Source organism: Macadamia integrifolia, unplaced genomic scaffold (assembly GCF_013358625.1).
Source record: "Macadamia integrifolia cultivar HAES 741 unplaced genomic scaffold, SCU_Mint_v3 scaffold86, whole genome shotgun sequence".
In the NCBI taxonomy this organism is placed as follows: Eukaryota; Viridiplantae; Streptophyta; class Magnoliopsida; order Proteales; family Proteaceae; genus Macadamia; species Macadamia integrifolia.
In genome coordinates, this window is record NW_024870559.1 from 250,721 (window position 1) to 277,333 (window position 26,613).

General features: G+C 41.3%; 1 protein-coding gene across 1 annotated transcript in view; it reads right to left on the reverse strand.

Moving 5' to 3' along the window:
- Window positions 1-18,837, reverse strand: part of LOC122070223 (phospholipid-transporting ATPase 2-like) — a 123,328-nt gene extending 104,491 nt beyond the window's left edge. The window contains 6 exon segments of the mRNA XM_042634349.1: window positions 4,328-4,502; window positions 4,618-4,710; window positions 9,709-9,825; window positions 10,927-11,140; window positions 15,002-15,246; window positions 18,819-18,837. Coding sequence (XP_042490283.1) covers window positions 4,328-4,502; window positions 4,618-4,710; window positions 9,709-9,825; window positions 10,927-11,140; window positions 15,002-15,126 — 724 coding nt within the window. The 5' untranslated portion in view covers window positions 15,127-15,246; window positions 18,819-18,837.
- Window positions 18,838-26,613: the final 7,776 nt, after the last annotated feature.

Here is a 26,613-nt window from a genome sequence, read left to right on the forward strand (position 1 = left end):
TTGTCACGGCGTCTAGGCGACCCACAGCATTGGAGGGGGCCTTGATGCAGTGCGAACCAAGTAAGTTTCTGAGCATTAATTAATCATCTTCCTTCCTTGGTTTAATCTGGTTTTGGATTCCATATTCTTACCCGTGGTTTCTGCTACTAATCTACAGTTTCTGTGCTGTTTCATTCCTAGGTAAACCCTGTTTCAAGGCATTTTCAGATCAGAATTCTACCATCGATTTCTGAGACTCAGCTGCTGTTTTGGATCTGAAACTCCTACTTCTTAAACTGTCCGCTACTTTTTTCTACGTCAGATTTCAGCTTGTTTCTATTTCTGTCCAATTTAGTTTCCATATCTGATCCTTATTTCTATTTTGGGTTTCAATTGCTATTCCTCAGATTCCAGTTGCTACTTTCTGTTAGCTACTAAACCTGGACTTTCAATTTTGTTACTTGCTATTTCTGTGACTTCATAATATCCCAAGATCTGACCACCAGATTTGAATCAAAGTTTTTCTGAATTGATCAATTTTGACTTGGTTATTTGATTTTCTCCAGTTTGATCTATTAATCCTTACCTGTGGTTCTAGATCTCTTTCTGGAATTCAATCCCCAACACTTAGGTGATTGGATATCCATTAACCCCCCCCCTTTTCATTATCTCTTGATACATATAGACGTCAAATTGAAGATATTATTATGAATATAAGAAAAAGGTTAATTGTTGATACACACAAGATTGATGACCTAGCGAGATGCTGACACGTTGCATCCAACCACAAGTCTGAATTCAGGAGAAATTTGAATCACCATAGAAAGCCAACAACTTCGGATGCCAAGGCCGCAAGGCGACTTGAGCCCTCACCCTCCTTCCATAATAGTCATAACTGTACCTGATGCAGTGGCATTTTCATCGCTGGACCGGCATGGGCCACTCTGGAAACCTAGATGAAGAATTTTGTTTTCCGGTTCCATAGGAGTGTATGTAGACTAGGGTAGGGAGTCTAACCAAGTCTCAACTGCAGGATCTTTTTATCAAAAGAACAACCAGATAATGATCCAAAGATAGGCAGCCAGCAACAGACCAGAATAAGGAATAAAATAGTGCCTTATAAATCAGATCTCCCAAGCCCAGAAATTGGGGATTATGATATCAGACAATATACTAGATGCTAAGACTAACCAGCAGTAGTAATAGGGTCCAAACAGTCCACAAACAGTAGGAAAATACCACAGGAACAGAACAGGAAGAAATCCCCTATCGGTTCTGGTTAACTCCATTAGAGTCAAAAAACAGAGATTTTGAATAACCAGAGAATGGCTGACCAGAACAGACTCCAAGTTGGATCGAGTATCACTTTGGTAGAGGGGAAGACTTGACCAAAGAATCAGCCACAACCGAGGCCTATACCAGCTACAGAGCAGTGCCGATTGTACAGTTTAAGGTAATTTTCTGGGCAGAATTTGAAGGGTAAATACCTGGTCTGTAGAGCAGTGTTAGAGCCTTTAAACAACCTTGAAAACTTTAGAAAGATAAGAAAGATAGCTTGAAGAAGAAGAAAAAGAACACTTGAAAGGAACCTCTTGGGCTTCACACCGCAAAGAGTCAATTGAATCAAACACCAATTCCATCAACCTTGATCAAACACAAAACAACTCTTCATGAAGAAGACAATAGCAACAACCATTAATTTTTTTTATCAAAATCATCTTTTTTTTTTTTAGGAGCCTCCTCCTCTTTATTTATAATGTTGGAGGGGGAGGGAATTACAAAATAGAAGGCTCCTCAAAAAAGGAAACCAAATATTCTCCTAATACAATAGTTACTAAAAACTGAAATTAGAAATTAACTGAAATTAGAAACTAGTTGAAAAAGGAAACTAACTACTAATGACTTGACTCATCTAATAACTTAACTCCTAAGAAATCAATATAACTTAAATTAAACCCAACGTAAAAGGAAATTAATGAAAAAATGAAACTAACTAGTAATCCCATACTCAATCTTAGAGCCCCTCTTTTAGACCCATAAAAGTGGCCCAATACGCTCCAAACCACATGGACTGAAGCCCCAACACAAACACAACCCAATCCTAGGCTAATTCCTAATAAAACAAGCCTATTTTGGTTATTAATCTGCATCAGAGTGTTTAGGGATTTACTTATTCGTTTATATTTTTATTTTATTTTTTTATTATTATACGTTTCTAGCCAACGATAGGAGTCATAGGAAATAGTGTTTCAGTTTCAGTTTCAGTTTCCCAGTTCGAGTTCATTTCAGTTTCCCAGTTTGGAGTCTTTCTTTAAATAATTTAAATATGCAAGCAACCCTCAAAATAGACAGATTGGAATTGAATAATGGAATTTTAGATTTTCCCTAGGGTTGTGAGATGTGTCTGCATGTTGTATTCGTCAGAATTGCTTAATGGCTGCCTTTTTATCCTCTAGCCTGTCTTGATTCAGGAGTGAACTTCCTCTTCTTCTCTCTCCTATTTCTTAAGTTCTTCCTCTTTCCACCTTGTTCCTCCTCCTTTTCTTCTTCCTAGTTGGATCCCTGTTCGGATGCCACCTTTGGTTAAGCAAGAGGGAACGTGATCTTTCTCGTGTCTTACTCTGTCAATTTCAACTTCTAGGTTTGAATTGCAACTCAGGGCAACCGTGTACGTAACCAAGGTTCAAAATATAGGGTTTCAACTTGGTTTCGACCCTTAGGGAGACCGAAATTTCGGTCGAAATCAAGGAAATTTTCCCGGTTAAGTGGAAATTTTGGTTTCGACCCCCAAAATGTGTTTTTTAGACATTTCTAACCCAATCACATAATTAGGTTCATGGAAAAAACATCTAAAGTCATACTTGTGGCGTTGACCAAAGTTTGGTAATGTACGTTGAGTCATTGACTTAAAGTATACTACATAAGTACATATATAAGTTACAAACTAAAAATGTGAAAATATGATTAAAAGTTTAAAACAAAAATGTAAAGGATCCAAAATAAATAATAATATTACATAATTATGAGTTATCTCTTAAGTCTCAAGTCTCAAGTCTCAATAGTCAACACTCAACAGTCAGTTCCAAGTAGTGTCCAAGTATATTCTATAATAAAATGACTTTTGGGGAAGATTGGATTTACCTTTTTGGTCCAAGCTCCCTTTCTTAAGTAGATTTACTATGAATGTGCAAGATCCAAGCTTAGAATGAAGATTTGATGGCACAAGGGAAAAATCTTGAGTGTTTTCCCAAGCTTTCCACTTCACAGAGAAGAAATATGGGGAGAGGGCCAAAATATGGGGAAAGGGTCGAAATTTTGAAATAAGAAGGCTTGATTTCCCATTTAAGAAGGTTTTATAAAGGCTGGTCCACTCAAAAATTCCCATATTTCGGTCGAAATATGGGAATTGAAATGTGGGGATTTTGGTCGATACTGGTCGAAACCAATGACTTATAAAAATCACATGGTACTTGGTATCGGAGTCCTGGGATAACGTGGAAATGTGGGAAATTTCGACGGTATTCGTGGAAACCTTGAACCATGTACGTAACATCCCAGTTCAAAAGACTGCCTGAATTGATAGTTTTAACAGATACGCAGACCTGGTTCTCCCTCTTCCTCTAGGTTCATTTCAAGGATTTTTTTTATTAATTTCAGACAATTGCATCAAGGGATTATTGTGTGGAATTCATAGGGTTGAGTAATTGATCTTCTCCAAACGTTTCAGTTCGATTGATGATCACATGAGAGAGTTCTCTCTAAAGAAACAGATTCTGGTTCTATTGCTGGTTTCTGTTCAATGAGAGGAAGTAGAATTCAAGTTTTGATATATTCCTTCAATGAAGTTCATATAATTTGCACAAAACCCCTACTTTATAAATTTGATTCTATTTTATCAGCCATTCTAATATTCAACTCTAGATTGATCCTTCCCTAAAATTTTATTCACCGATTAGTCTCTTCCTGTTTTCTTACCCAAAGGGTTCTGGAACTTTCAATATATTCAGAACTGCTCTTGCTCCTTTATATTTGGGTTTTTATCACTTGGGTAGGCCTAAAGTGACCCAAAAGCAGGGTTTTGTAACCCGAGGTTGCATAATACCCCCTCTATACAAATATGAACCCCACTAATTCCTAGTATTTGACAAGTTGGCATCTTTAAATCTAGAGCAAGAAAAATCATATCAAAATTAGATAAAAACTACAAAAAAAAGTTATTGAAGACTATAATATTTATTTATCTTTTCCCTATTTTTTTCTTATTTATCACAGAAAAAGAAAATATGATTTTCAATAAGATTGCGAATTGGCACTGAGATTATCTTATCCCAGAAAGATAAAAACTTGCCTGTATATACAGCAACCCCACATGCCCATCCAGTATTTCGCAAGTAACATGACTGAAGCAATGTGTTGTTGATGGTTAAAGGGCACAAATCATTATCAATAAATGGAGGAAACAATCTCAAATTTGCATCAAATCTCCTAATATCTTTATCTGGGTTTGGACATTCAATGACGCCCTGCTCATTTAAGAAAGAAGAGATAAGTTTAGTGAACGGTCGAAAGTTCTGGGAAAAAATGCTATCAACAAACTGCTCAGAAATTAATAAAGGAACAGGGAAAGGTTAGGATTGCCTTGATTTTGTCCAACAATTCAGAAGCTATCCCCGCACAAGCAGAGGGGATAACCCTCGTCTTCAAATCAGTTTCACCATCAAGCGTGGCAGTCTGCAATTGATAGATAATAGCATTGATTAATCATTCTTAGGAAGCACAAGAACATTAGATACGATATCAGGCATCATATCGGAAGAGACTTATTGTATCATATCAGAGAGACATGAGATATGCTAGATATGTTTGGAAATGATCAAGAAACATAAGGAAATGCTTAGGATGTATGGAAAACACAGTTTTAAAGCATAAAAAATTATAAATAAGTAACATATAAATATATCATGTATAAAAAGGAGAACAAAGTATGACTAGATAAATGCATTCAATTGATTATGTATAAAGGATGAAGTTTCTTACATGTACTAATGCCAAATTTTTTTTAGGTACCATATCAACTCGGTACCCTCAAAGATACGATACATATCAGTTAGTATTGGAAGATACAGAAGGATACTTAAAGCATTGGAAATAGTATCCACAGAAGCACGAGTAAGATCAAACCATCAAACTGTATCCAAACTTAAGTATACCTCGATGAAAATGAGTTCTGACAACTGAAAGTATTTCTGAACTAATTTTTACATTGTTAAAATAGAATTTTTGTCAGTCAAGGATTTATTAAATTGGAAAGAATACAGATAAAGACAGCTCCATAATGAAAAATAGGAGGGGGAAAGCAAACAAACAAAAGAGAACCCAAAACCCATGATCTAAAACACGGAAATTAGGAGAAAAAAATAACCGCCTATCAGCAGAACCCAATTTCAGTCTCAAACATTCACTCAACAAACAGGCCAACCTCCCTCCAAAACAGAAACCTTAAGAACCCAAACAAGAAACAAGACAAAGTCCAAGTCTCCATCATCCTAGTACCTGACAACCAACACACACCCATGCAGCCTTCCTTAATTCCCTTTCTTCTTCTTCTTCTTCCTCTTCTCATTAAGCATGGCCACCCTTGCATGTGTGATAACACAATAAATCTCAGTTCCACACTTGATCACTCTTCGCAAAAGAAATCACCATATCCATTGTGACAGGTTTCCTATTGCAGTAACATCAGGCCTGTTTCCCTAACAACAGTCTTTTGGTTCCTCTAGCAGGTCATTGCACTCAACTTCTGTCAAACCAATCAACTGGTTTGATTTTCTTTTTTTGGGTGAATAATAAATTCATTACCAAAGAGTAAAAGAGAGAATACACAAGGGCTCCAAGGGGAATGAAAGAAAGACTAGAAAAAAAGCTAAACAAAGCAGAAAAACCATGAAGGGGGGATAGTAGGCAGCAAGATGAGGAGGGGCAGACCCCAGGACACAATTGTGAGCATGTTCCTTGGGGAATCCCTTGCAATAGGGTGGGAGAGGATGGCTAACTTATAACTAACATCAAGGTAGATGGCATTCTAAATCTTATCAAAGGAATAAGAGTTAGAAGTCCATCTTCACAAATTAAGTTCCAACCGAATGTGGCTAATAGAAGCACAGAAGGAGAGCTTGCGTACAATGTCACAAAAAAGTGATGCCCCGTCCCCAGAAAAATGATTAATTAGTGATCTTAATATGTGGATGTTTAATGAATGTGACTTAGAGGACCCTCGTGATAACCCACAAAACAATGATAGCTTCGGCGATCAGATAATTTTGGTGTAAAGTAGGACTTCACATGAATTTTAAGATATCTTATCATTAGAATCAGGTCAAGTCAATGCCAAAGCCAAAAGTTACGGCTTGTACAACAGTTATGGCACATAAGCGTATTGAGGCTGTCGATGCACATAAGTCATGTTCAAGCCCATTTTTGAGAAGTGTGTACTCCACCTGATTTCCAGACGTCTTTATACAAAATGTAGCCCTTCGAGTCTTCTTTTCCAAAGCAACTTGAATCGCGTCAATCAGATTTATAATAAGAAAGTTATGCCCGTTTCCGCTCAATCGCTTTTCAGCATTTCCTCAATCTGGTTTCAACTGGTTCCTACCGGTTTGCAATAGGCAGAGGACTGTCGACAGCAAGTTTGAAAACAGAGGCCAACTGGTTGCAACAGAAAGCTTTCCGCTCACAGTTGTCACAGCACTAAGACGAACCAAGGCGTTAGGGGGCTGCCAAAACACTTAGGCGACAAGGCGCCCACCTTGAGGCAAACTAGGCGACCAGGTGTTATTTTTTATTTTTCCTCTTTTCTAACATTATTTAATATGCTACATATACATTGTATCATCAAAAATCAACATTAAGTCATCAAAAAGCATTATTTAAAGAAATGCTCTTGTTCTATAATAAGTTTGACAAGTCAAATGATTTTCTTTTTACATGAGACTTTTTGCAATAGGTATAGCACAAAACCAGCTTTCCAACAAGTCGAATATTACTTAAATCTTAGTTGTATTTGGTTTCAACCGGTTCCTACCGTTTTGCAATTGGTAGAGGACTATCGATAGCAAAATTGAAAACAGAGGCCAACCGGTTGCAACCAAAAGCCTTCCGCTCACAGTTGTCACAACACCAAGACGAACCAAAGCGTTGGAGGGTTGCCGAAGCACTTAGGTGACAAGGCGTCCACCTTAAGGCAAACTAAGCGACCAAGTGTTATTTTTTATTTTCCCTCTTTTCTAATATTATTTAATATGCTACATATACATTGTATCATCAAAAATCAACACTAAGTCATCAAAAAGCATTATTTAGAGAAATGCTCTTGTTCTATAATAAGTTTGACTAGTCAAATGATTTTATTTTTACATGAGACTTTTTGTATTAGGTATAGCACAAAACCAGTTTTCCAACAATTCAAAGATTACTAAAATCTTAGTTGTAATGAAAAAATTATGTTCTGCTTAAACTTATTTTAAAGTGCACAACTGCTTAAAATCGCATAAATGAAAATTAATTTTATGGACATCAAAAGAAAAGATCATTTTACCGGACTATTGGTTTTTAGCAATGTTTAACTATGATAGGATTTATAAAATTTTCAGAATTAAGAAAAATCTTAGCAATTGAAAGTTGAAAATCGCCCCTACAATAAAAAAATCTAGTTTTTGTTCTTGGACTAGGGTGTTGACTTTTTATCCTTTTGGAATTTGATTTTTAAACTATTTTTATTGTATTCAAATAGTAGGTATTTTCTTATTTATGAATAATATCTCAAGTATATGTCTATTACTTAAATGATATTTGGCATAAATAAGTGCCAAAATATAAGGCGATATTACACAGGCAAACCGCCTGGACACCAAGGCGGACATGCAATGCAATAAAGCGACAGTCGCCTAGGCCCCAGGTAAACCACCTAGACACCAAAGCAACTTGAAAACTATGGTTTATATGATAAACCTTCAAAAAATTCCAAGAGAAGAAAATGATAGATAACAGCAAAAGAAATTTTATTGATGAAAAGAAAAGAAGATAGAAATTATTATAAATTAATTTGTGTAAATAACAACTACATTAAATTAACCCCTCCTTTCTGTGCGAGACTCAGTCCATATGAATGCAGAGATTAAAGGATGGCAAAGTCTAAGGCTTCAAGCACAAAGTCATCAACGCACTAGCAAAAGGTGGCACACTCGAGTGAAAAAAGGTAATGTGCCTTCAGCTCTTACATTTTGTGAAATAGTCGTCATATGAAACAAGTATCTTGCACCAAAGTTAGAACCAACAAACAATACAAAAATGCAGGAAGCCAAGGAGAACATGATGCAGATCCGGGATTCCAAAAGTCGGAATCGGATTGCTTATGGGCCCACTTAAACGAACAATAAACCAATGGCAGATTCGTAATTAAATTAGAGCTTCAACTAGATGGCAGAACTGTAATTAAACTCAAGTTTCCAATGAGGGTGGCAGTTTTGTAAATAAATGGAAATCTAGAAGGGAGTGGTAGACTTGTAATTAGATGGAACTAAAGGCCAAAGCAGTGGGTACAATATGCTAGTAAAAGGGTATTTCAAGAAGCCAGGGATAAAATAGGACAAGAGATAACAAAGAAATAAAAGGTGAGGGTAATAAGGGAAAGTAACAATAAAGAAAATAAAAAAACCTCTTCTTCTTCTTCTTGTCATGAGAACCAGAAACCAGCGGAGGGCTTGCTGGTCTATGAATGCGATTATTCTTTGATAAGAACCCAATCGACCAGAAATTATGAATGGGTGTCTCGACTCCTAATCCCCTTGATTGTAACCAGCAGCAGGGCAGTTCTCCCACCAACTATTGGGAATGAAGCTCTGAAATCAGATCTGATCACTGAATATTTGCAGGTTCCAAGTTCCAACAGTAACTCAAGTCGCACCACACATCAGAGAAGTGGAGGCCAAAATCTCCAGGTTGCATCGCCCTTAGGTAAGAATCAAGCGTAACAATTCTCAGCCTCAACAGTCGAGCATGTAAGAAGCTCGGTTCAGATCTGATAGTTTGCAGACACAGCCCAGAACAGAGAATGTTCAGGTAAGGAAAAAGACAGCATGGGGAAGAAGATAAGAGAGGGAAACAAGAAAGAAGAAGAAATAATGAAGTAGGAGAATGGAAGGGAAGAGAGGAGAGAACTTCAGAGAGGGAGGAAGAGGAAATCAACAGCCATGGTTTCACATCCAAAAATCTCAATCAAGTTTTAATTCTTCAAAATCTGAATTATCCTCCATTACATGGCTATATAAAGAGAATCAAAGCATAAAATTGGAAGTTAATGGAAACTAACCTATTCAGCAGCTGAAATAAAAATTCATCTCCCTACTAAACTTGACCACACACTACACTAATAATAAAGGGGAAAAAATTACTAAGTTAATTCCAAAATTTCCCACTCCTAACTGCATCAGAACATGTTCTAAGCTAAAAACTTCCTAAAACCTTCTAAAGAGAGAAATAAGATATTAGACATAGCTGCAATAACATGCAAGAATTTATCACCAAGCTGGATTAAATCACGCACCAAAGAATTAATCACCGAGCCAAGAGTTCACATTTTACAGCACTAGCATGCTAAAGAGCATCAATAGTTTCTACTGCTCCAAATTAAACAAATACTTACACGAATAATAAATATGTGAGTATTACCTCCACATAGCAGACGCCTTGTAGATCAGAAGTACCAAGTAAGACAAGATCACAAGGAACTTCATCATTCTCACGGAGCCAAACTATGTTACCAACATTAATGTCCTGAGCTTGAACCTGTTTGGGGGGGCGCGGGGGGGGGGGGGGGGGGGGGAGAGAGAGAGAGAGTAAGCATCACAAATATAGAGAATAGTGAGCATCACAAAGTGAACATACTTGCTATCTTACATTTACTAAGTGCTGGACAATGATAAATTTACAGATTTGCCATTATTCACAATACTTGATTAATTTACAATTTGGGTGGGGCCCAAAGCGTTCCAAATTGGGTTTCGGAGGATCCGCATCATTCAGGTTCTGTTGTGACAACCGTGAGCTGTGTTTTCTTGTATTGTCTCATCTTCTCTTATTCTCTTCTTCTCCTCAACTTCTCTCCTCTTCTCTTCTCTTCTCTTCTCTTCTCTTCTCTCTTTCTTATGTCAAGGTACTGATTCAGGTTTGTAATTGTCACACTAACAATTCCAAGACCGTCAAAATGTTATAAGATAAAACACAGTCAATTAAAATAACCAATATCATAGATTTTTTTTACTACATACCAAATAACATTTGTCTGTCTTTTTCTTTTACCCTTGTTGGAAACCAATAAAAAAGTATCAGGCTGTCAAATTGTTTAGTGTTGAATAACACAGAAAAAAAGTGATTCATTTTCCAGACAATCTGCTATACTGTTATTTCCCCTGCAGTAGCAGGAGCCTCGTGCACTTGATTGCTCTTTTTCATTCTCGGGGTAAGGCTGCAAAGTTCCCAAACCCCCCTGGACCTCGCACATGCGGGAGCCTCATGCACCAGGTACGCCCTTTTTTGTTATTTCAAGCTAATAAATTTCAAAATCTTAAAATCAATGGAACCTAGAAAAGCTCTATCCCTTTGAGAATGAGTGACCTACTTGTTAGATGGATTTACAGAATGTGGAAAAGGAGTAGTAAAATGAGAGGCTGGACCATAAGTCAAAGCAATTAGCAAATCCTGAAGAAACCAACTTATAGTTGAAAATAAAACCAACAATCCATCAATTTGGTAAGAAAAGTGAAACTACAGTGAATAATGAGTATTTCGCAAGTTGACCCACTAAACTGTTCTACCAAAGATTAAAGAGAAAGAAGAACCATGCAAAGTGAAAAAAAAAAAAAAAAGATTGCTAAAGAGGTCCCGTACAAGTTTTTTGACTCCTTGCTTTACAACCCACACTTCTTTCTCATTTGCTTGCTTGTCTAAGAGATATCTATTATAGTCGTCCCAGGCCTCTTTTGCTGCCGAAACCGCAAAAATAAGGATGAGTGGGCCCCATGTGGTTGCAGGATTTACTGGAGTGATAAGGGGCCACAGTTGAAGGCATGCTATCAGCAAAAAGTATTGGTTCATGAAACGTCTGAAACCCAAGAAATAGAACTTATCAGAAAAAGTTCAAAGAGAACATCATAAAAATGTGTAGTCAAAAGTATCATGGATGTCAATGATTAACAACAAATCCACATGAAGTGTTCCTGAAATAATAATAATAATAAAATATTTAAAAGTATTGAAGTTCATAGTAGTGGAAATTGTCTTGCAGCACAATGTAAACCTTAAAGGAGCCTCAGCAGAAGAACAAAAGATTTGGGCACCTACAGGAGTACTTCAATATGCTAGGCTACAGTGACGTTAGACTTAAAATGGATATGGATGCATTGAGGTGGTGCAGAGCCTCAATCAGGAGAATTTCAGTCATAGTATAAAAATTAGATGCTGTCCTAGTGAATTTCTATTAGCTTCATCATAGTTCAAAAATATTGCTTATTTCAGGTCAATTGGACTTCACAAACCCAATGGTGAGTGATTTGATAAGTCCCCACCTCAGTTAGAACATCTTTTGAAGATAGGCACACTAGAGGATATCCAGGCAGAACTACAATGAAATATAAGGTTGTAACAGACTTGTAGGGAAGGTAGCATCCTCCGTACAATTAATATGCTGGATCTCATGAAGAAAAGGCTCCAACTTTGCAAAGGCAAGCTCCTTTCCTATGCAGGTCACCTTGTTCTTGTCAAATCTATTCTCCAATCTTGCTACCTTTACTGGTCTGGTGTCTTCTCCCTCCCCAAGTCCACCACCAAGGCCATCGAATCCCTTATTTGCACCTTTCTCTGGAAAGGGGGTGGATTCTACCAAATTCCTTCACCCTCTCTGCTGGTCTTCGATTTGCCTCCCCAAAGCTGAAGAAGGCCTTTGCCTCCATAGAATCAAAGATGTCAATGTTGCCGGCATCCTTAAGCTCATTAGGAAGCTTGCCTCCAAGTAGAATAGCATATGGGTGTCTCTTGGGTCTACTCTCATCTCCTCATAAAGGACTCCCTATGGACTGTCTCTCCCGCCGTTGACTTCTCTTGGGATTGGTGAAAAATCCTCTCCTCTAGGCCCATCACTCTCAGTGCCATCTCCTCCTCCATTGGCGATGGTAACTCCACCTCCCTCTGGCTTGATCCCTAGCACCCCTCAGGTGTTCTCCTTTCTTTGGTGAGTGCCAGAGCCCTTTACTCCTCCGAATTCGACAAAGATGTGGTCACCTCCATCATCTATAATGGAATTTGGTCCCCTCCCCCATCCTCCATTTGGTTAGAGCTTCCCCCCGCTTCCCCTGGTCATCATGACAGAGCTGATAAAGTCATCTAGACCCCTTCATCCACTAGTCTCTTTAGTTCCCCATCAGTCTGAGACCTTGTCAAATCTAGAGGTCCCTTAGCCCCCTGGAGCAAAATTGTCTGATTCACCAATCATATCCCCCGCAACTCCATCACTGCTTGGCGCACTCTCTCCAACTGCCTCCCCACCCAGTCCTCCTTAATCCACAGAGACATTCAGGTCTTCCCTGTTTGCTGCCTTTGCTGGAAAAGTTTGGAAGATGTCGACCATCTCTTGCCCTTTATGCCTCCTCCATTTGGGATCATGTCCTCTGCTTCTGATGGCCCTCTGAAAGACACATCCTTTCCCCTCGTAGATAATGGATTTGAATCGACATGACGTTTGCAGGTAGTTTTATTACTAATATTGTGGGCAAGCTTGCCTTCTGTGCCACCGTCAACCATATTTGGATGGAGCGCAATCTTCATAGATGGATGTCCAACTCTAGATTCTTTTATATGATTTGGAAAACCATCTTCTTTGATGTTAGCTCTAGCTTGCCATGATCCCCCCTTCGCCCTATAAGGATTCTTTAATCTCATTGTTGTTGCCTAGGATCTCCCCTCTTCTATTGTGCTCCCCGCCCCCCTTGACTGTTGCGGCCTTGTAGCCCTTTGTGCTTTTGTTAGTTCCCTCCCTTCTTTTCCCTTCCCTCCGGGGCCCCCCTTGTATATTCTCTCTCTCATTGGTAATGAATTTTTTGTTCATCCAAAAATATGTATATGTATATAGCTGGAGGCATCCTGAATCCAAACAGCCTAGAACTATGATGTGCTGAAATTCTGAAGGTTCTTGGCTGCTTCATGGGAAAAATCCAATTTTCATCGCATGGCATAGCTTGGAAGTTACTAAGGTAGTCTTAAGTGGGTGCTTATAAGCAGCTGTAAATCATATGCTTTCTTGTTTTCTGAGTTAGGCATAATGCTAATATGCTATGTAAATTAGTTGTATTTTCCTTTTCCATCCATTATACAAGCTAATGTTACTAATTACAAAAGGGAAATTTACCACGCCCTTGGAGAATGCCACAATTATAAGACCACCCCCTCTGTTTCACCAAATTATCCTCAGACCCCCTACCGTCAGTCATTGTTAAGGAATATACCTTATATGATGATGTCAGTAATTATATTTTATTTTAAATACCAAAATGCCCTTATTAAATATGAGGTAGTAAGTATATAACCAACTGCATCCGTGCAATCTAAAGTCGATCCAACGGAGGAGATCGATTCTCAGAGGTCAAAGAGTGATCCTAACCGTCTACATCAACTTTGGGGTGGGTTTTGTGGAGAAGTGAGAAACCAAAAAGCAGATGGGATTACGCAGAAGAGTGAAGAAAGGAAAGCAGAGAGAGTTGGAGAGTCTAGGAGGGCGAGAGAGAAGAGGGAAGAGAGGAGTCCCTCCTAGCGGAAGGGAGGGAGAAGATAATCGAAAGCTGTGTTTTTTCTCCTTTTTTTTCCTTCAATCTGTTCGGAATCTGCAGTCTGTGGTGGTCTTGGTGGGAAATCCGGCAAATTATGGCTGAAATCCGGTTGAGAGACCTCTTGGAAAGGTGTGAGACGGTGAGATTGATGGGTTTCTGTGATTGATTTAATGAAGAGATCAGAAGAGATGGATAGGAATAGAGAAGTTAGAAGAGGAAGTATGGCAGCTGCGAACGGATTGTCGAGACAGAGACATAGAAGTAGTAGCTTGAGAGATTCCCCTGGTTGGATTTTTTTTTTTTTTCCAGTTCCTTTTCTTTCTGGTTCTAGATTATAAACATTTCCTTCTTGATTTTGACTGTTTCTTGTATTTTCTTCTTGTTTTTCTGTTTAAAGAGGAAGATGGACTCGTGGAGTTGCAGGAAACGGCGAGGTTAAGAGTTCGAGTGAACAAAAAGGATAGAGATCGGGATCAGTCGAGTCGAAACAAGTGAAGGAGAGGTGATAGATTGATGCATGGAAGTAATAGAGAGGATGGAGGAGAGGATAGAATGGAAGAAAGTATAGATGAGGAAGAGGAGGATGAGGATGATGATTCTGGTGGGCTTCGGATGCCGCACCGTTTTCGTCGGCCAAGTTTCCATATGTTCCTTCTATGACACATCTGGAGAGTAAGGATGTAATCAAGCCCTTGGACCCTTATGCCCAACATAACCGAAGGTCCCATTGCCAGTGCCAATCACCTCGAAGGTAAAGGTGATGGGCTTAATACAGCAATGGCAAGAGCAATAGTGAGATGAGCCATCTCCGCCGAGCAGGCTCTCTCCACTCTTCCCAGTTCAGGACTCGCCCACCAGTTGTTTGATATATTACCTCTTCTCTGTATTCCAAAGCTTCACTATAATGTAAAAATATGAGTTTTTTAAATGCAAGGGTATAATGGTCATTTTAATTCTACACTTAACAGTGACTGACAGTAGAGGGTCTGAGGATAATTTGGAGAGGGGGTGGTCTTATAATTGTGGCATTCTCTAGGGGGTGGCGCGGTAAATTTCCCTTACAAAAATGTATACATCATTTGGAAACAAAATGAAATTCCACAATAGAAAGGAAGTAAAACCAAAGCCATCGGTTTAATGTTTACCTGAACTGTTCCCATAGATTTTTGGGAAGAAAATTAAGCAAAGTATATTTTCTATTTGATATGCAGTTGTCACAGTAAATATTTTGTGATAAATCATCATCATTGATGTAAACATAGCGCTTCATTGTCGATCTAGAAGCAAATGATCATGCCATCACTGTCTTATTCCATGTTCCACAAAGCATTCAGCAAAAACTAAAGCACCTGTAAGGTAGAACTGACATTTGGGGAGTCACATAGCCAACCTGAGACACAGCCCAAGATAGATTAGAAAACTTCATGTGCATGCTTGAGGAAAAAAATAAAAAAGACAACCAAGCATTGACAATATAAAAATAAAATAAAAAATGGCTCAAAACCAGAATAAACATCATTATGCTACATGTCAATGTCCAACGACTATACTTCAGACAGAACCACTGGAAAACAACGAAATGTTTCAAATAACCTAGAATATAAAGAACAATTGCAGGGAATGGCATGCATTCTAGCGTTACAGTGGACGCATGTTAGAGCGCAGTGACTGTTTCTTCTCAAAATCTCAATAATGAAGTGGCCCGAGTGGAGCCTTCTGAACAATATTTGAAAGCCAACAACTTCTGCTCTTAGCACTACTGAATGTAAATTTGCATGTAAATATTCAACACTAACAAATCTTCTAGCATTTAGTTTTCATTTCTCTACATTTACTTTTTAAATTCTAGTTATTATCCTTAAAATATCTGTTTTTCTCTCTCTTTTTTTTTTTGGGTGAATAAGAAATTCATTCCAAGGAGGGAGAAAAAAGGGGGTGGGGAATATACAACCCCCAAGGGCAAGAGAAAATCCAAATAAAGAAAGCTACATCCCAAGAGGGGAAGGGGGAGACATAAGGGGGGAGGGGAGATTCCAGGAGGAGACAATGCGATTGTTCCTAGGAGTGTTGGCCACCGGGGAAGGCGGCATCAAAGCTAGCTTGGAGGAGACCTCAAAGTAGATGGTTGTCCAAATCTTGTTAAAAGACTTGGAATTGGAAGTCCATCTACGAAGGTTGCGCTCCATCCAAATGTGAGAAATGGTGGCTCCAAAAGCGAGCTTTCCGGCGGTGTCGCAGATGGTGTTCCCAGCAGAGGTCATGTCTACCCAAATCCATTCACGGGAAAGAGGAAGGGGAGTTCGAAAAGAAGGCCAGCAGAGAACAAGGACTTTTTTCCCAAATGGAAGAGGAGAACGGGCATTCAAAGAAGAGATGGTCTGAGTTCTCCAAGCCATTCCACCAAAGGCAACAGGAGGGGGAAACGGGGATGTGCCGGTGGATAAGGAAGGCTTGAGTAGGAAGGCAATTGGAGAGGGCTCTCCAAACAGTAAAACTGTGATGAGAGATATGGGATTTGAACCAGGTGACTCTCCGCCAGGGACAAATGGTACCAGGGATACGGACAAGCTGCCAGGCGGAGGAGGAAGAGAAAGTACCAGAGGGGGAGGGAGTCCAAACAACCCGATCATCCCTGGGAAGGGGGGGGAAGGGGGGAGAGAGGACCAAAGCGGGAGCAGAGGGTTGGTGTGGGCAGGAAGCATTGTTAATGATGGAGGAAACGAGGAGAGTTTGGGCAAACCAGAAGAGTAGACGGCCCTAGCTCCCACTAGATGGAGAAGAATGCCTGACGGGTGCCAGTTGTCAAGCCAGAGAGAGGTGGATTGGCCATTGCCGATTTTGCAAAGAATAGCCTAAATGCCAAGAGGCCTAGCCTAGAGAATTTTCCTCCACACACAGGAGGCATTGTTTGAGGGGGTGGCAGTCCAAAGGGTATCCTTACGGAGGAGGGAAGAGTAGACCCAAGAGACCCAAATATCGGGTTGCTTGGAGACTATCTTCCAAATGAGCTTGAAGATGCCCGTAGAATTAATGTCCTTGATCCTTCTGAGGCCTAGACCGTCCTCAGATTTAGGGAGACAAACAGAGGACCACCTGATGGTACGGAAAAAATTGGAAGTTTCTTCCCCCTTCCAGAGAAAGGAGCAAAAGAGGGATTCAATGGCTTTGATGATCGCCTTAGGGAGGGCAAAGACACCCCGCCAGTAGGTTTAGGAAGATTGGAGAACCGATCTGATGAGCTCCAGGCGAGCAGCATAGGAGAGGAGCTTGCCCTTCCAGAGCTGAGCCGCTTGCAGATGTTATCAAGCATGGGGGTGCAATGATGAGCGGTCAACCTGGAGGAAATGAGAGTGAGGCCAAGATAGGTGACCGGAAGGGAGCCCAGGGAGAAGCCAGTGAGGAGCAGAAGGTTAGCTTTAATGTCAACGGAGACACCAGCAACGAAGATGATGGATTTGAGGAGGTTAATGCAGAGGCCAAAGATAGATTCGAAGAAACGGAGGGAGGATAGGACGGACTCAATGGAAAGGTGGTCAGCTTTAGAGAAGATCATAAGGTCATCTACAAAAGCCAGATGGGTGAGACCAATGGATTTGCATTTGGGGATGGGAGAGATGAGGAGGTCATCGGTTTTGGATTGAAGGGATCTGGAGAGGACCTCCAGAGCCAAAGAGAAGAGAAAGGAGGGAAAGGGGACAACCTTGTCTAATTCCCACAGCAGAGCCAAAGTGATCGGCAAGGGAGCCGTTAACAAGGACAGAAAGAGAAGAGGAAGAGATGCAGGCATAGATCCAGTCCACAAAGGGGAGGGGAAAGGACATGGAGAGGAGAACACGAAAGATGAAGTCCCAACGGATGAAATCGAAGGCTTTGCGAATGTCAATCTTGAGCAGGCGGAAGGGGAGCGGGATTTGCGATCAAAGCCCCAAACAATCTCATGACAGAGGACAATGTTATCCGCAATGCTCCTGCCACAAATAAAGGCGGACTGGTTGGGACTAACCATGGAGTCAATCACCCTTTGGATACGGGTTGCCAAAATTTTGACAATAAATTTGTAGACCAGGTTGCATAAGGAGATGGATCCAAACTTGGGCAGGGAGGATGCCCCATCTTTCTTGAGGATGAGACAAAGGAAGGTATGGTTGATGCCTTGATCTGAGAGGGGTTAAGGAAGAAGCTCTTGATAGCAGAGATAAGGTCAGACTCGATGAAATCCCAACAAGAGTTGAAAAAACCCATGTTGAACCCATCGGGGCCATGGGCTTTGTTGGACTTATGGGAAAGAACAGCGACGTGAATCTCATCATCTGAAAGGATGGCACAAAGAAGGGGAATGAGATCTGGGGGGGGGACCGACTTGTTGAGGAGAGGGGGGAGGGGGGCAAAAGATGTTTTTGAAGTAGCAGACCGCCTCAGCCTTAATATCCACTAGGTTTAGGAGGATGTTCCCAGAGGACTTAATGTAGGACTAGACTTGATAACTCAACCTAGGCCCACAATTGGAGGAAACTTATCAAAGAACGCCCAATCGATCACCCAATAATTTCAATCACAAACCAATAACAAAACTGATAATAAGTCAAGGATCAAACAATCAACTTCAAAAATTAACAATCTGGTAACTGAATAATAGCAGGAGATAAAGGGCTGAAATCATCAAATAAATAGACCAAATCAATTAAACACAAGGTCAACAACCAAGCAGCAACACACAGCACCAATTGATTCAGAATTTTGGGCAGAAACAGAATCGGCCAGAACAGGGAGAAATCCCATAACTGCTAATTCCCTGGTCTGATGGTCTTCAAATTAAGGTTGAGTCACCCTCTGTATAAGCCTAACACTCGATCAAAAAAGGAGAGCCATCAGATGGCTGGATCCTCAGATAAGGATAGGGGCGGTAAGAGAGAAACCTGGAGTTTCCAGAACCAGAAACCAAAAGCAGTTCAAATCCCTTACCTGGTTCGAAGAACCTTGCAATTAACTTTAAAAAGGAGAAGAAAACTTGAAAAGACCTCATGGACTTCACGCTGCAAAGAGTCACTGAATCAAACACCAGTCCACCACTTTGATCACACACAACGCAAACTCATAAGAGCAAAATAGCAGCATAGCTTTAGCATTCATAAAAATCGTGGGCTATAGTGTGAGGGGGGAGGGAATTACAAAATAGAAGATTTCTTAAAAAGGAAACCAAATATTCTCCTAATACAATAGTTACTAAAAACTGAAATTAGAAACTAGTTGAAACAGGAAACTAACTACTAATGACTTGACTCAAATAATAACTTGACTCCTAAGAAAACAAAAATAACTTAAATTAAACCCAACTAAAAAAAAAACTAAAGAAAAATGAAACAAACTAGTAATCCCGTATGCAACCTTAAAACCCCTCTTTTAGGCCCATGAAAGTGGCCTAGTACACTCAAAACACATGGGATCAAAGGCAAAAAATGTATAGAACCTAAACCTAGGCTTATTCCTAATAAAACAAGCCTAGTTTGGTAAAAATCTGCATCAGGAGTCCAAGAGCCAGGGGATGGAGTTGAGATTGGAATGGGATTTAAGGGTTTTGTGGAAGAAGGCCGAGTTAGAGTCCCCAAGCTCGAGCCATTTGATACAGGATTTTTGCTTAAGGAAACTCTCTTCATGGGCAAGAAAGGAGGAGAGCTCAGCCGAAAGCATAGTTTTTAAGGCGGTAAGGCAACGGAGGCGTTTGAGGGTCTTTCCGAGCGCCTTAGCGATAAAGCGGGCATAAAGCGTCGCCTTAGCGATAAGGCGGCATAAAGCGTCGCCTCATCGACTAAAACGTTCCTGTGTAATTTTTTTATAAAACCAATCTATTTGGCTCAAATCCTAGTTGAATCCTATTACTCATATGTTAAATAAATATTAAATGTTCATATTCATACCAATGTAAGATATTCATCAAGAAAACAAATCAATAAAGTGAATAAACTAAGTTCATCTTCATCAATCATCAATCATCAATCATCATAACATATTAATATATAATATAAATACATAATTATGAAACAAAATTATAAATATAAAGAAAAGAAGACATAAAAAATACAAGTATTTATTTTACTTACCTCTATAATGCCAAAATGAGTGCCTAAGTCCTAAGGTCATCCACTATATTTCTACTCCCGTCAAAGAAGAATGAAGCTCACCGCTGCCGGAACAAAATGGTGGCCTGGATCAATGATTCTTCTTTGTTCCTTAATTCCTTCTCAAAGCCCTTTCTTAAAACCCTTGACAAAATCCAAACCCTGTTTGTGAATCGTGTTTTTGTTTTGTTTGTTTTGGTTATTTTTTATGGAGTAAAGCTGATCCCATACATCTCAAGTGTTAACAAAACTATACACCTACCAATAAAAAAATCTATATTTGGAATCTTCATCAAGTAATTTTAAAATGTGTTTAAAAAAAAAAAAAAAAAAACCCATAAGGCAGAACACTGCCTTACCATCTCTAGACCGCATCAGCGCTAAGGCGCTGCTAAGGCGTCACCTTACCAACGCCTTAAAAACTATGGTCGAAAGGGATTGTTCCTCGAGGGCAAGGGAAGGGTTATGAAGGTCCAACTGAAGACGGGATTGGGTAAGGGCAAGCTTGTCTTTGCAAGAGAAGACACAAGATGAGATGACCCCAAAGGTAGAAATGTTCCAGGCCTTGAGGTCAGACTTCACATTCCGCAGCTTACGGGAAAAGGCAATGAGGGGGAGAGTCAAAGGAGTGGATGGGCTTGAGCCAGGCGGAGTGAACAACAAAAAGGAATCCCAAGTGGGAAGTCCACATGTTGAAGAATTTAAAAGGTTTAGGGCCGAAGGAGACGTAGAGCTGGATGAAGAGGGAGATGGGGCTATGGTCGGAGATAGAGGGGGTATCAAAGGAAGCGTGGGAGCAAGGAAAGTAAGAGAGCCATGCCTCTTTGACCAAGACCCTATCCAACTTGCAAGCAATGCGGTCAGGGCCAGATCTCCTATTATGCCGGGAGAATTTTAGGTCAGACCATCTAAGGTCGTCAAGGCCGATATCCTCAAGATAAGAATTGAAGGAGTTCACCGAATTAGAATCAATGGACTAGCCACCGAGCTTTAAATGGCTATAGCACACCACATTGAAGTCACCTCCCCACCCCCAGGGGGAGGATTTTACCCCAAGAGCAAGGGATCTCAAGTTGTTCCAAAGGGAGGATCTATCAGAGGCGCTGTTGAGGCCATAGATGAAGGAGAAGGAGGAGAGGCCACCATTGGGGTGGGAGATGGATAGGTGAATTAGTTGGGGAGAGAAGACAGGAGTGAGCTGAATCTTAGAAGGGTTTCATAGGATCCAGATGCAGCCACTGGCACAAGAGAAATAATTGGAGAGGAAGGACCACGAGGGGACAATTAAGGAAGCGATGAGGAGGGCATTGGGTTCCAAGACTCGTCTCAAGGAGGCAGCAAAGGATGGCTCGAGAGTTCTTAAGACGGGAACGGATTTTCGCATGCTTAGCCAACGAGTTAAGCCCCCGACACTCCAGATGGACCAGCAATTCATGGATGGGGAGAAAGGTGGGGGCAACTAAGCCTCAAAGAGGCAGTAGGAGAGCAAGGGTGGAGGACAAATATACATATACGTCTGTGGTACTCCAGAAAAGTGGGGGGTAGGGGGGAGGTATGCATGGCATTGCATGCATAGAGGAGGGGGAAAGGAAAGGGGATGACGAAAGGGGGAGTGGAAGGCTTGGACTTGGACTTGGAAGGTTTGGTTTTTTGCTTCTTGGAGCCAGAGGTTTTGGAATGAAGGATGGACTTAGTAGAGGATCCAAGGAATGGATTGGCTAAGACAGAGCTAGGCTGCTTCAAAGCTCTGGATTTCTTTGATTTTTTTTTTTTGAGCAATTGATGGAGATGCGCCTATTTGCAGTAACCCAGTGGCCTGAAGGGGGGCTCAGATGAACAGTGGTCACAGTTGTCGCTACAAGGGAGGTTGGAGAAGATGTGGCATGGCCCTACTGTAGGGAAGCTATAGCAGGGGAAGTTACAGATATAGCGGTAAGGCCTAGCCATGGGGAAGCTACAGTAGGGGACGATGTTGAAGCCGTGGAATGGCCATACCGTAGGGAAGCTATAGCAAGGGAAGTTGCAGAAGCCATGGCATGGCCCTACCGTAGGGGGAGGGTCCAAACCAGAGGGGTAATTAGGTTCACATGAGGGGTTAGCTGACCTAACGAAATCTTGCGATAAGGGAGCAACAGCAAGGGGCGAGGCAACATCGAGAGCAAAAGGGGCATCAGCAAGGGATAAGAGGCCCAGACTACCAAGAAGAGGCATGGCGTCGCCCTGTCACAAGAGACCCGTGGCAGGGGGAGGAGGGAGGAGGGAGGAGGGATGAGGTGCGGCGGGACTGACGGAGTGGCGACAGGTCTCGAAAGGGAGGACCAAACAGTGGATGGAGGAGGCGAAGGTCCAAGCTCGTGGAAGGGCAAGGGGAGGAGAGGCAACAGGTCGCCGGAGACAAGCAAAGAAGGGGGGAGCCGAAGATGATCAGCAAGAGGAGGCAGGGGGCGACGAGGGGAAGACGGGTGAAGGAGATAAGTAAAAGGGCTAGGGAGGATGGATCGGGTCGGTGGTTAGCTGCGTGCCCATAGATGAGGTCCAGATGGGCCGAGAACCAAGAGGAGGAAGGGATGGATTATGGGCCGAAGAAGAGTTAGCGGCGAGATGGGATGAGGAGGGGTGGATGGGCACAAGATTATAAAGAGGAGCATGGGCCAAGTGGGTTAAAGGGCAGGCACCCAGGGAGGCATGGGCCAAGGATGGCAGCCCAAGACTGGAGAGGGCAAGAGACTTATAGGCCGGAAGGGAGGGGGTTGGGAGAAGCCCAGCAAGGGTAGGATTAGAAGATGGGAGGAGGGAGAAGAGAGAAGGAAGGGCGACAGGAGGGGGAGAGCTATTGGAAGGCAGGTCGAAGGCGAGAGGTGGCGAATAGGGGAGGTCAGTGATGGGTGACGTTGCTTAGAGGAGGTAGGGAAGCTGGGGCAGAGAGCTGGGAAAGGGTTAAAGACTGGACGTCCGAGGAGGCAAGCCTAGTGGATGCCGGAGAGGATGCTGGCAACTTAGATGCACGAAGTAGCAGAGATATGCTTCGGCCACGATGGCAAGGAGCTGTAATTAAGTTCTGGTTAGGAGCGACCATGGCAGAAGGAAACTGGTGATCTGATCTTTCATCTTCAGAGGGGAGATCCATTCTTTCATCGTTAGTAGGGGGCACAAGTTTAGAGCAATCTTGAGAGTGGTGGCCAAAGACTTTGCATGCCAAACAGTGAGGCAGAACCCAATCATAGCAGATTTCTTAGGAGTGACCTTCTTCATCCATAATTATAATTGATAAAGGGGGAGTCAATTCAGCGGACACTTCAACGCATATTATGGCAAAGGAGAGCCTGTGTCGATTTTTAGTTCTGGAGTCAGTAAAGAGGGGATTACCGATGACTGAACCAAGAAGGCTGAGGCCTTTTGCTCCCCAATAGTGGAGGGGCAAGTTAGGGAAGGCAACCCAGAGGGGAATGGTGTTGTAATCCAATTTGTTAAGATGCATGAACTGATTCCACTGCCTAAGGAAGATTTGTTTCTTCCCAACCTGCCAAGGACCACTTTCAAGGGCTACGAGCATGCTCTGTTCATTAGAGAAGTTGAAGAGGAAGACTCCATTCTCGAGGATATGAATTTCCAGGGATGGGGAGCACCATTGGGTGCATAGGGAGTGCTTGACAATAGGGAAGGGGGGCGGCTGCCAATAAAGTGCCCGACAAGGCAGAACCTCCATTTCGAAATCTCAAAGTCAATGTAACCAGCAGGGCATAACCCAATCTTCTTGTCACCAAGAAGGGAGGGGGAAACAAAGTAAAGGGGAAGGCGGTCAGAGGTACAAAGGATGGAGCTCCAAGACTTGGAGCCAGGGGAGGAAGGAGGGAAAAGGCGTAGGTGGAGGAGGAGAAGGGAGGGAGGAGGGGCAGGAGACTGGAGCTGCAATAGGGGGAGGGAAGGGTCGAGGGGGAGGGGGAGGGGGAGGGGGAGGGTGCAGAGGCCATGGCCTCCTCAGAGGGAGGAGGAGATCAGGCCATTAGCGGGAGAGCGTGAGCGAGTCGTTTAGTCCAGCCATTCTCTCTCTTAGCATCACTTTTTATGTAAACATCAATGTTTTAACAATAGAGGAAGAAGTACAACAATAACAATAATAATGGGTCCTTCTATTCATCACTATACCTTCTTTGCCCATGCTTTTCATTAATGTGATTCAATCTATTGAGGGCAAATATAGAAATTTACAAACCAAGAACACAGTACCAGAACCCTTGGCTCCTCCCTTCCAGATCCCCCTCCCCCGTCCGCCGAAGGGGCTTGCCCTCTCCCCTCTCTCCATCTCCAGCTCCCTTCCCTCTCTCATTGAGCTTAAGCCCCCTCCTGCCCTTTGCTCCCTGTCTCTCCCCCACAACCCTCTACAACCCACAATCTGTCCGCCACTGCACCTCTCCAATATGCTGTTGCAACCACACCATCTTTGGTGCTGCAACCCATGTAATGTAGGACTAGATTTGATAAGTCAAACTAGACCCAAACTGCAGGAAATTTTAAACCAAAGAACAACCACAGCCAATCCCAATACACCAGCAAATAACAGACCAACAGAAAAGAGGTAAACCAGCAACTATCGATCTCAGTACTCAATACCACTTAGGTCAGATATTAGTTGATCAAATAAATAAAGACCAGCAGCAATAATATGAGGCAACAGTCCCAAAACAACAGCAGAAAATGACAGAACAGAATAGGGCAGAACAGGCAATCGATCCTGGTTATATTCTGGAAGAATCACTACAGGACAAAATATAGTAGATTTTGAATATCTCACTAATGGCTGCACAGAATCAGCCCAAATATGGATCGATCCTTAGTGGGGAATAGGAGAACAATCGACCAGAATTTCAGCCTTAACAAACACTTCTAGCAGCTACAGCAGACAGGGCCGATGGTACTTCTACAGAGAATTCTAGGCAGAAAAACGTAAACAATAAATACCGGATTGTAACAGCAATAGATCTCTGAGAATAACACTTGAATTAGCTGAGAAAAGAGTAATAAAACTTGAGAGACCTCCTGGACTTCTCGCCGCAAGGAATCGCTTGGATCAAACCATAGTTTTTAAGGCGCTGGTAAGGCGACTTATGGGAAGTGCATAAGGCGACCGCCTTAGACGCTAAGGCGCGAAAGGCGACACCTTATACCTGAGGCGGTCGCCTTGTGTGTTCACTATTTTTAAAGTAAAATTTAAAATTGTTTTGATGAAGATTCCAAAGTACATTTTCTCATTGGCAGGTGTATAAGTTTTGATGCACATGTGATGCATTGGATCGAATTTTTTTTTTAAAACACATTATCACATCCGCAGGAGCGACGACTAAATGCATCTTGTCGTATATTTTTTTTATCCACGTATATCTTCAATCTATCATAATTACTGGAAACATTTGAAAATAGGTCCGTCAGGCGCTTTGATCTGCTTCTTCCTGTGAAGTTACAGTGAATTAGAACTTTATAACACCATACGTCGGAATATGCTGTCCCGCAATGCAAGAGCTGACGCACCTTACCTTATCCGGACCAGATCATCAGTTACTATTTTTTTTTTTTAAACAAATTTTAAAATTGCTTGATGAAGATTCCAAATTACATATTCTCATTGGGAGGTGTATAAGGTCTGATGCACATGTGATGCATTGGATCAATTTTTTTTTTTAAATAAATTTTAAAATTGCTTGATGAAGATTCCAAATTACATATTCTCATTGGGAAGTGTATAAGGTCTGATGCACATGTGATGCATTGGATCAATTTTTTTTTTTAAACAAATTTTAAAATTACTTGATGAAGATTCCAAATTACATATTCTCATTGGGAGGTGTATAAGGTCTGATGCACATGTGATGCATTTGATCAATTTTTTTTTTTTAAACAAATTTCAAAATTGCTTGATGAAGATTCCACATTACATATTCTCATTGGGAGGTGTATAAGGTCTAAGGCACATGTGATGCATTGGATCAAAAACCATATAAAAAATAAAAACCCTTACCATAAAATAAAAAAATAAAATAAGACCAAAATCAGTAAAATCGCGCCTCTCATTCTCTCTCAGTCTGCAACTCTGCCCTCCAAATCGCAAACCCCAAACGTCCGACGGTGAGCCTCCTTCGATCCTTGCGACCTCCGGTGACCTCCAACGAAGTGTCCTTCCACATCTCCAGGTATGTTTTAGTTTATATTTTAATTCCTGATTTGTGCGCTTTTTTTTTCTCTTTTCTTCTTTCTTCACCCTGCTTCTTCCTTCTTCTTTCATATTGATCATACACCATACGGTGACTGTATCAGACAAGTTCGGTGTCTCACTGAGACTTCATAGTTCGAATGATTAGTTTTTTTTTTCTCTTTTCTTCTTTCTTCTCCCTGCTTCTTCCTTCTTCTTTCATATTGATCATACACCATACGGTGACTGTATCAGACAGGTTCGGTGTCTCACTGAGACTTCGTAGTTCGTATGATTAGTTTTTTTTTTTCTCTCTTTTCTTCTTTCTTCTCCCTGCTTCTTCCTTCTTTCATATTGATCGTACACCATACGGTGACTGTATCAGACAGGTTCGGTGTCTCACTGAGACTTCGTAGTTCGTATGATTAGTTTTTTTTTTTTCCTCTTTTCTTCTTTC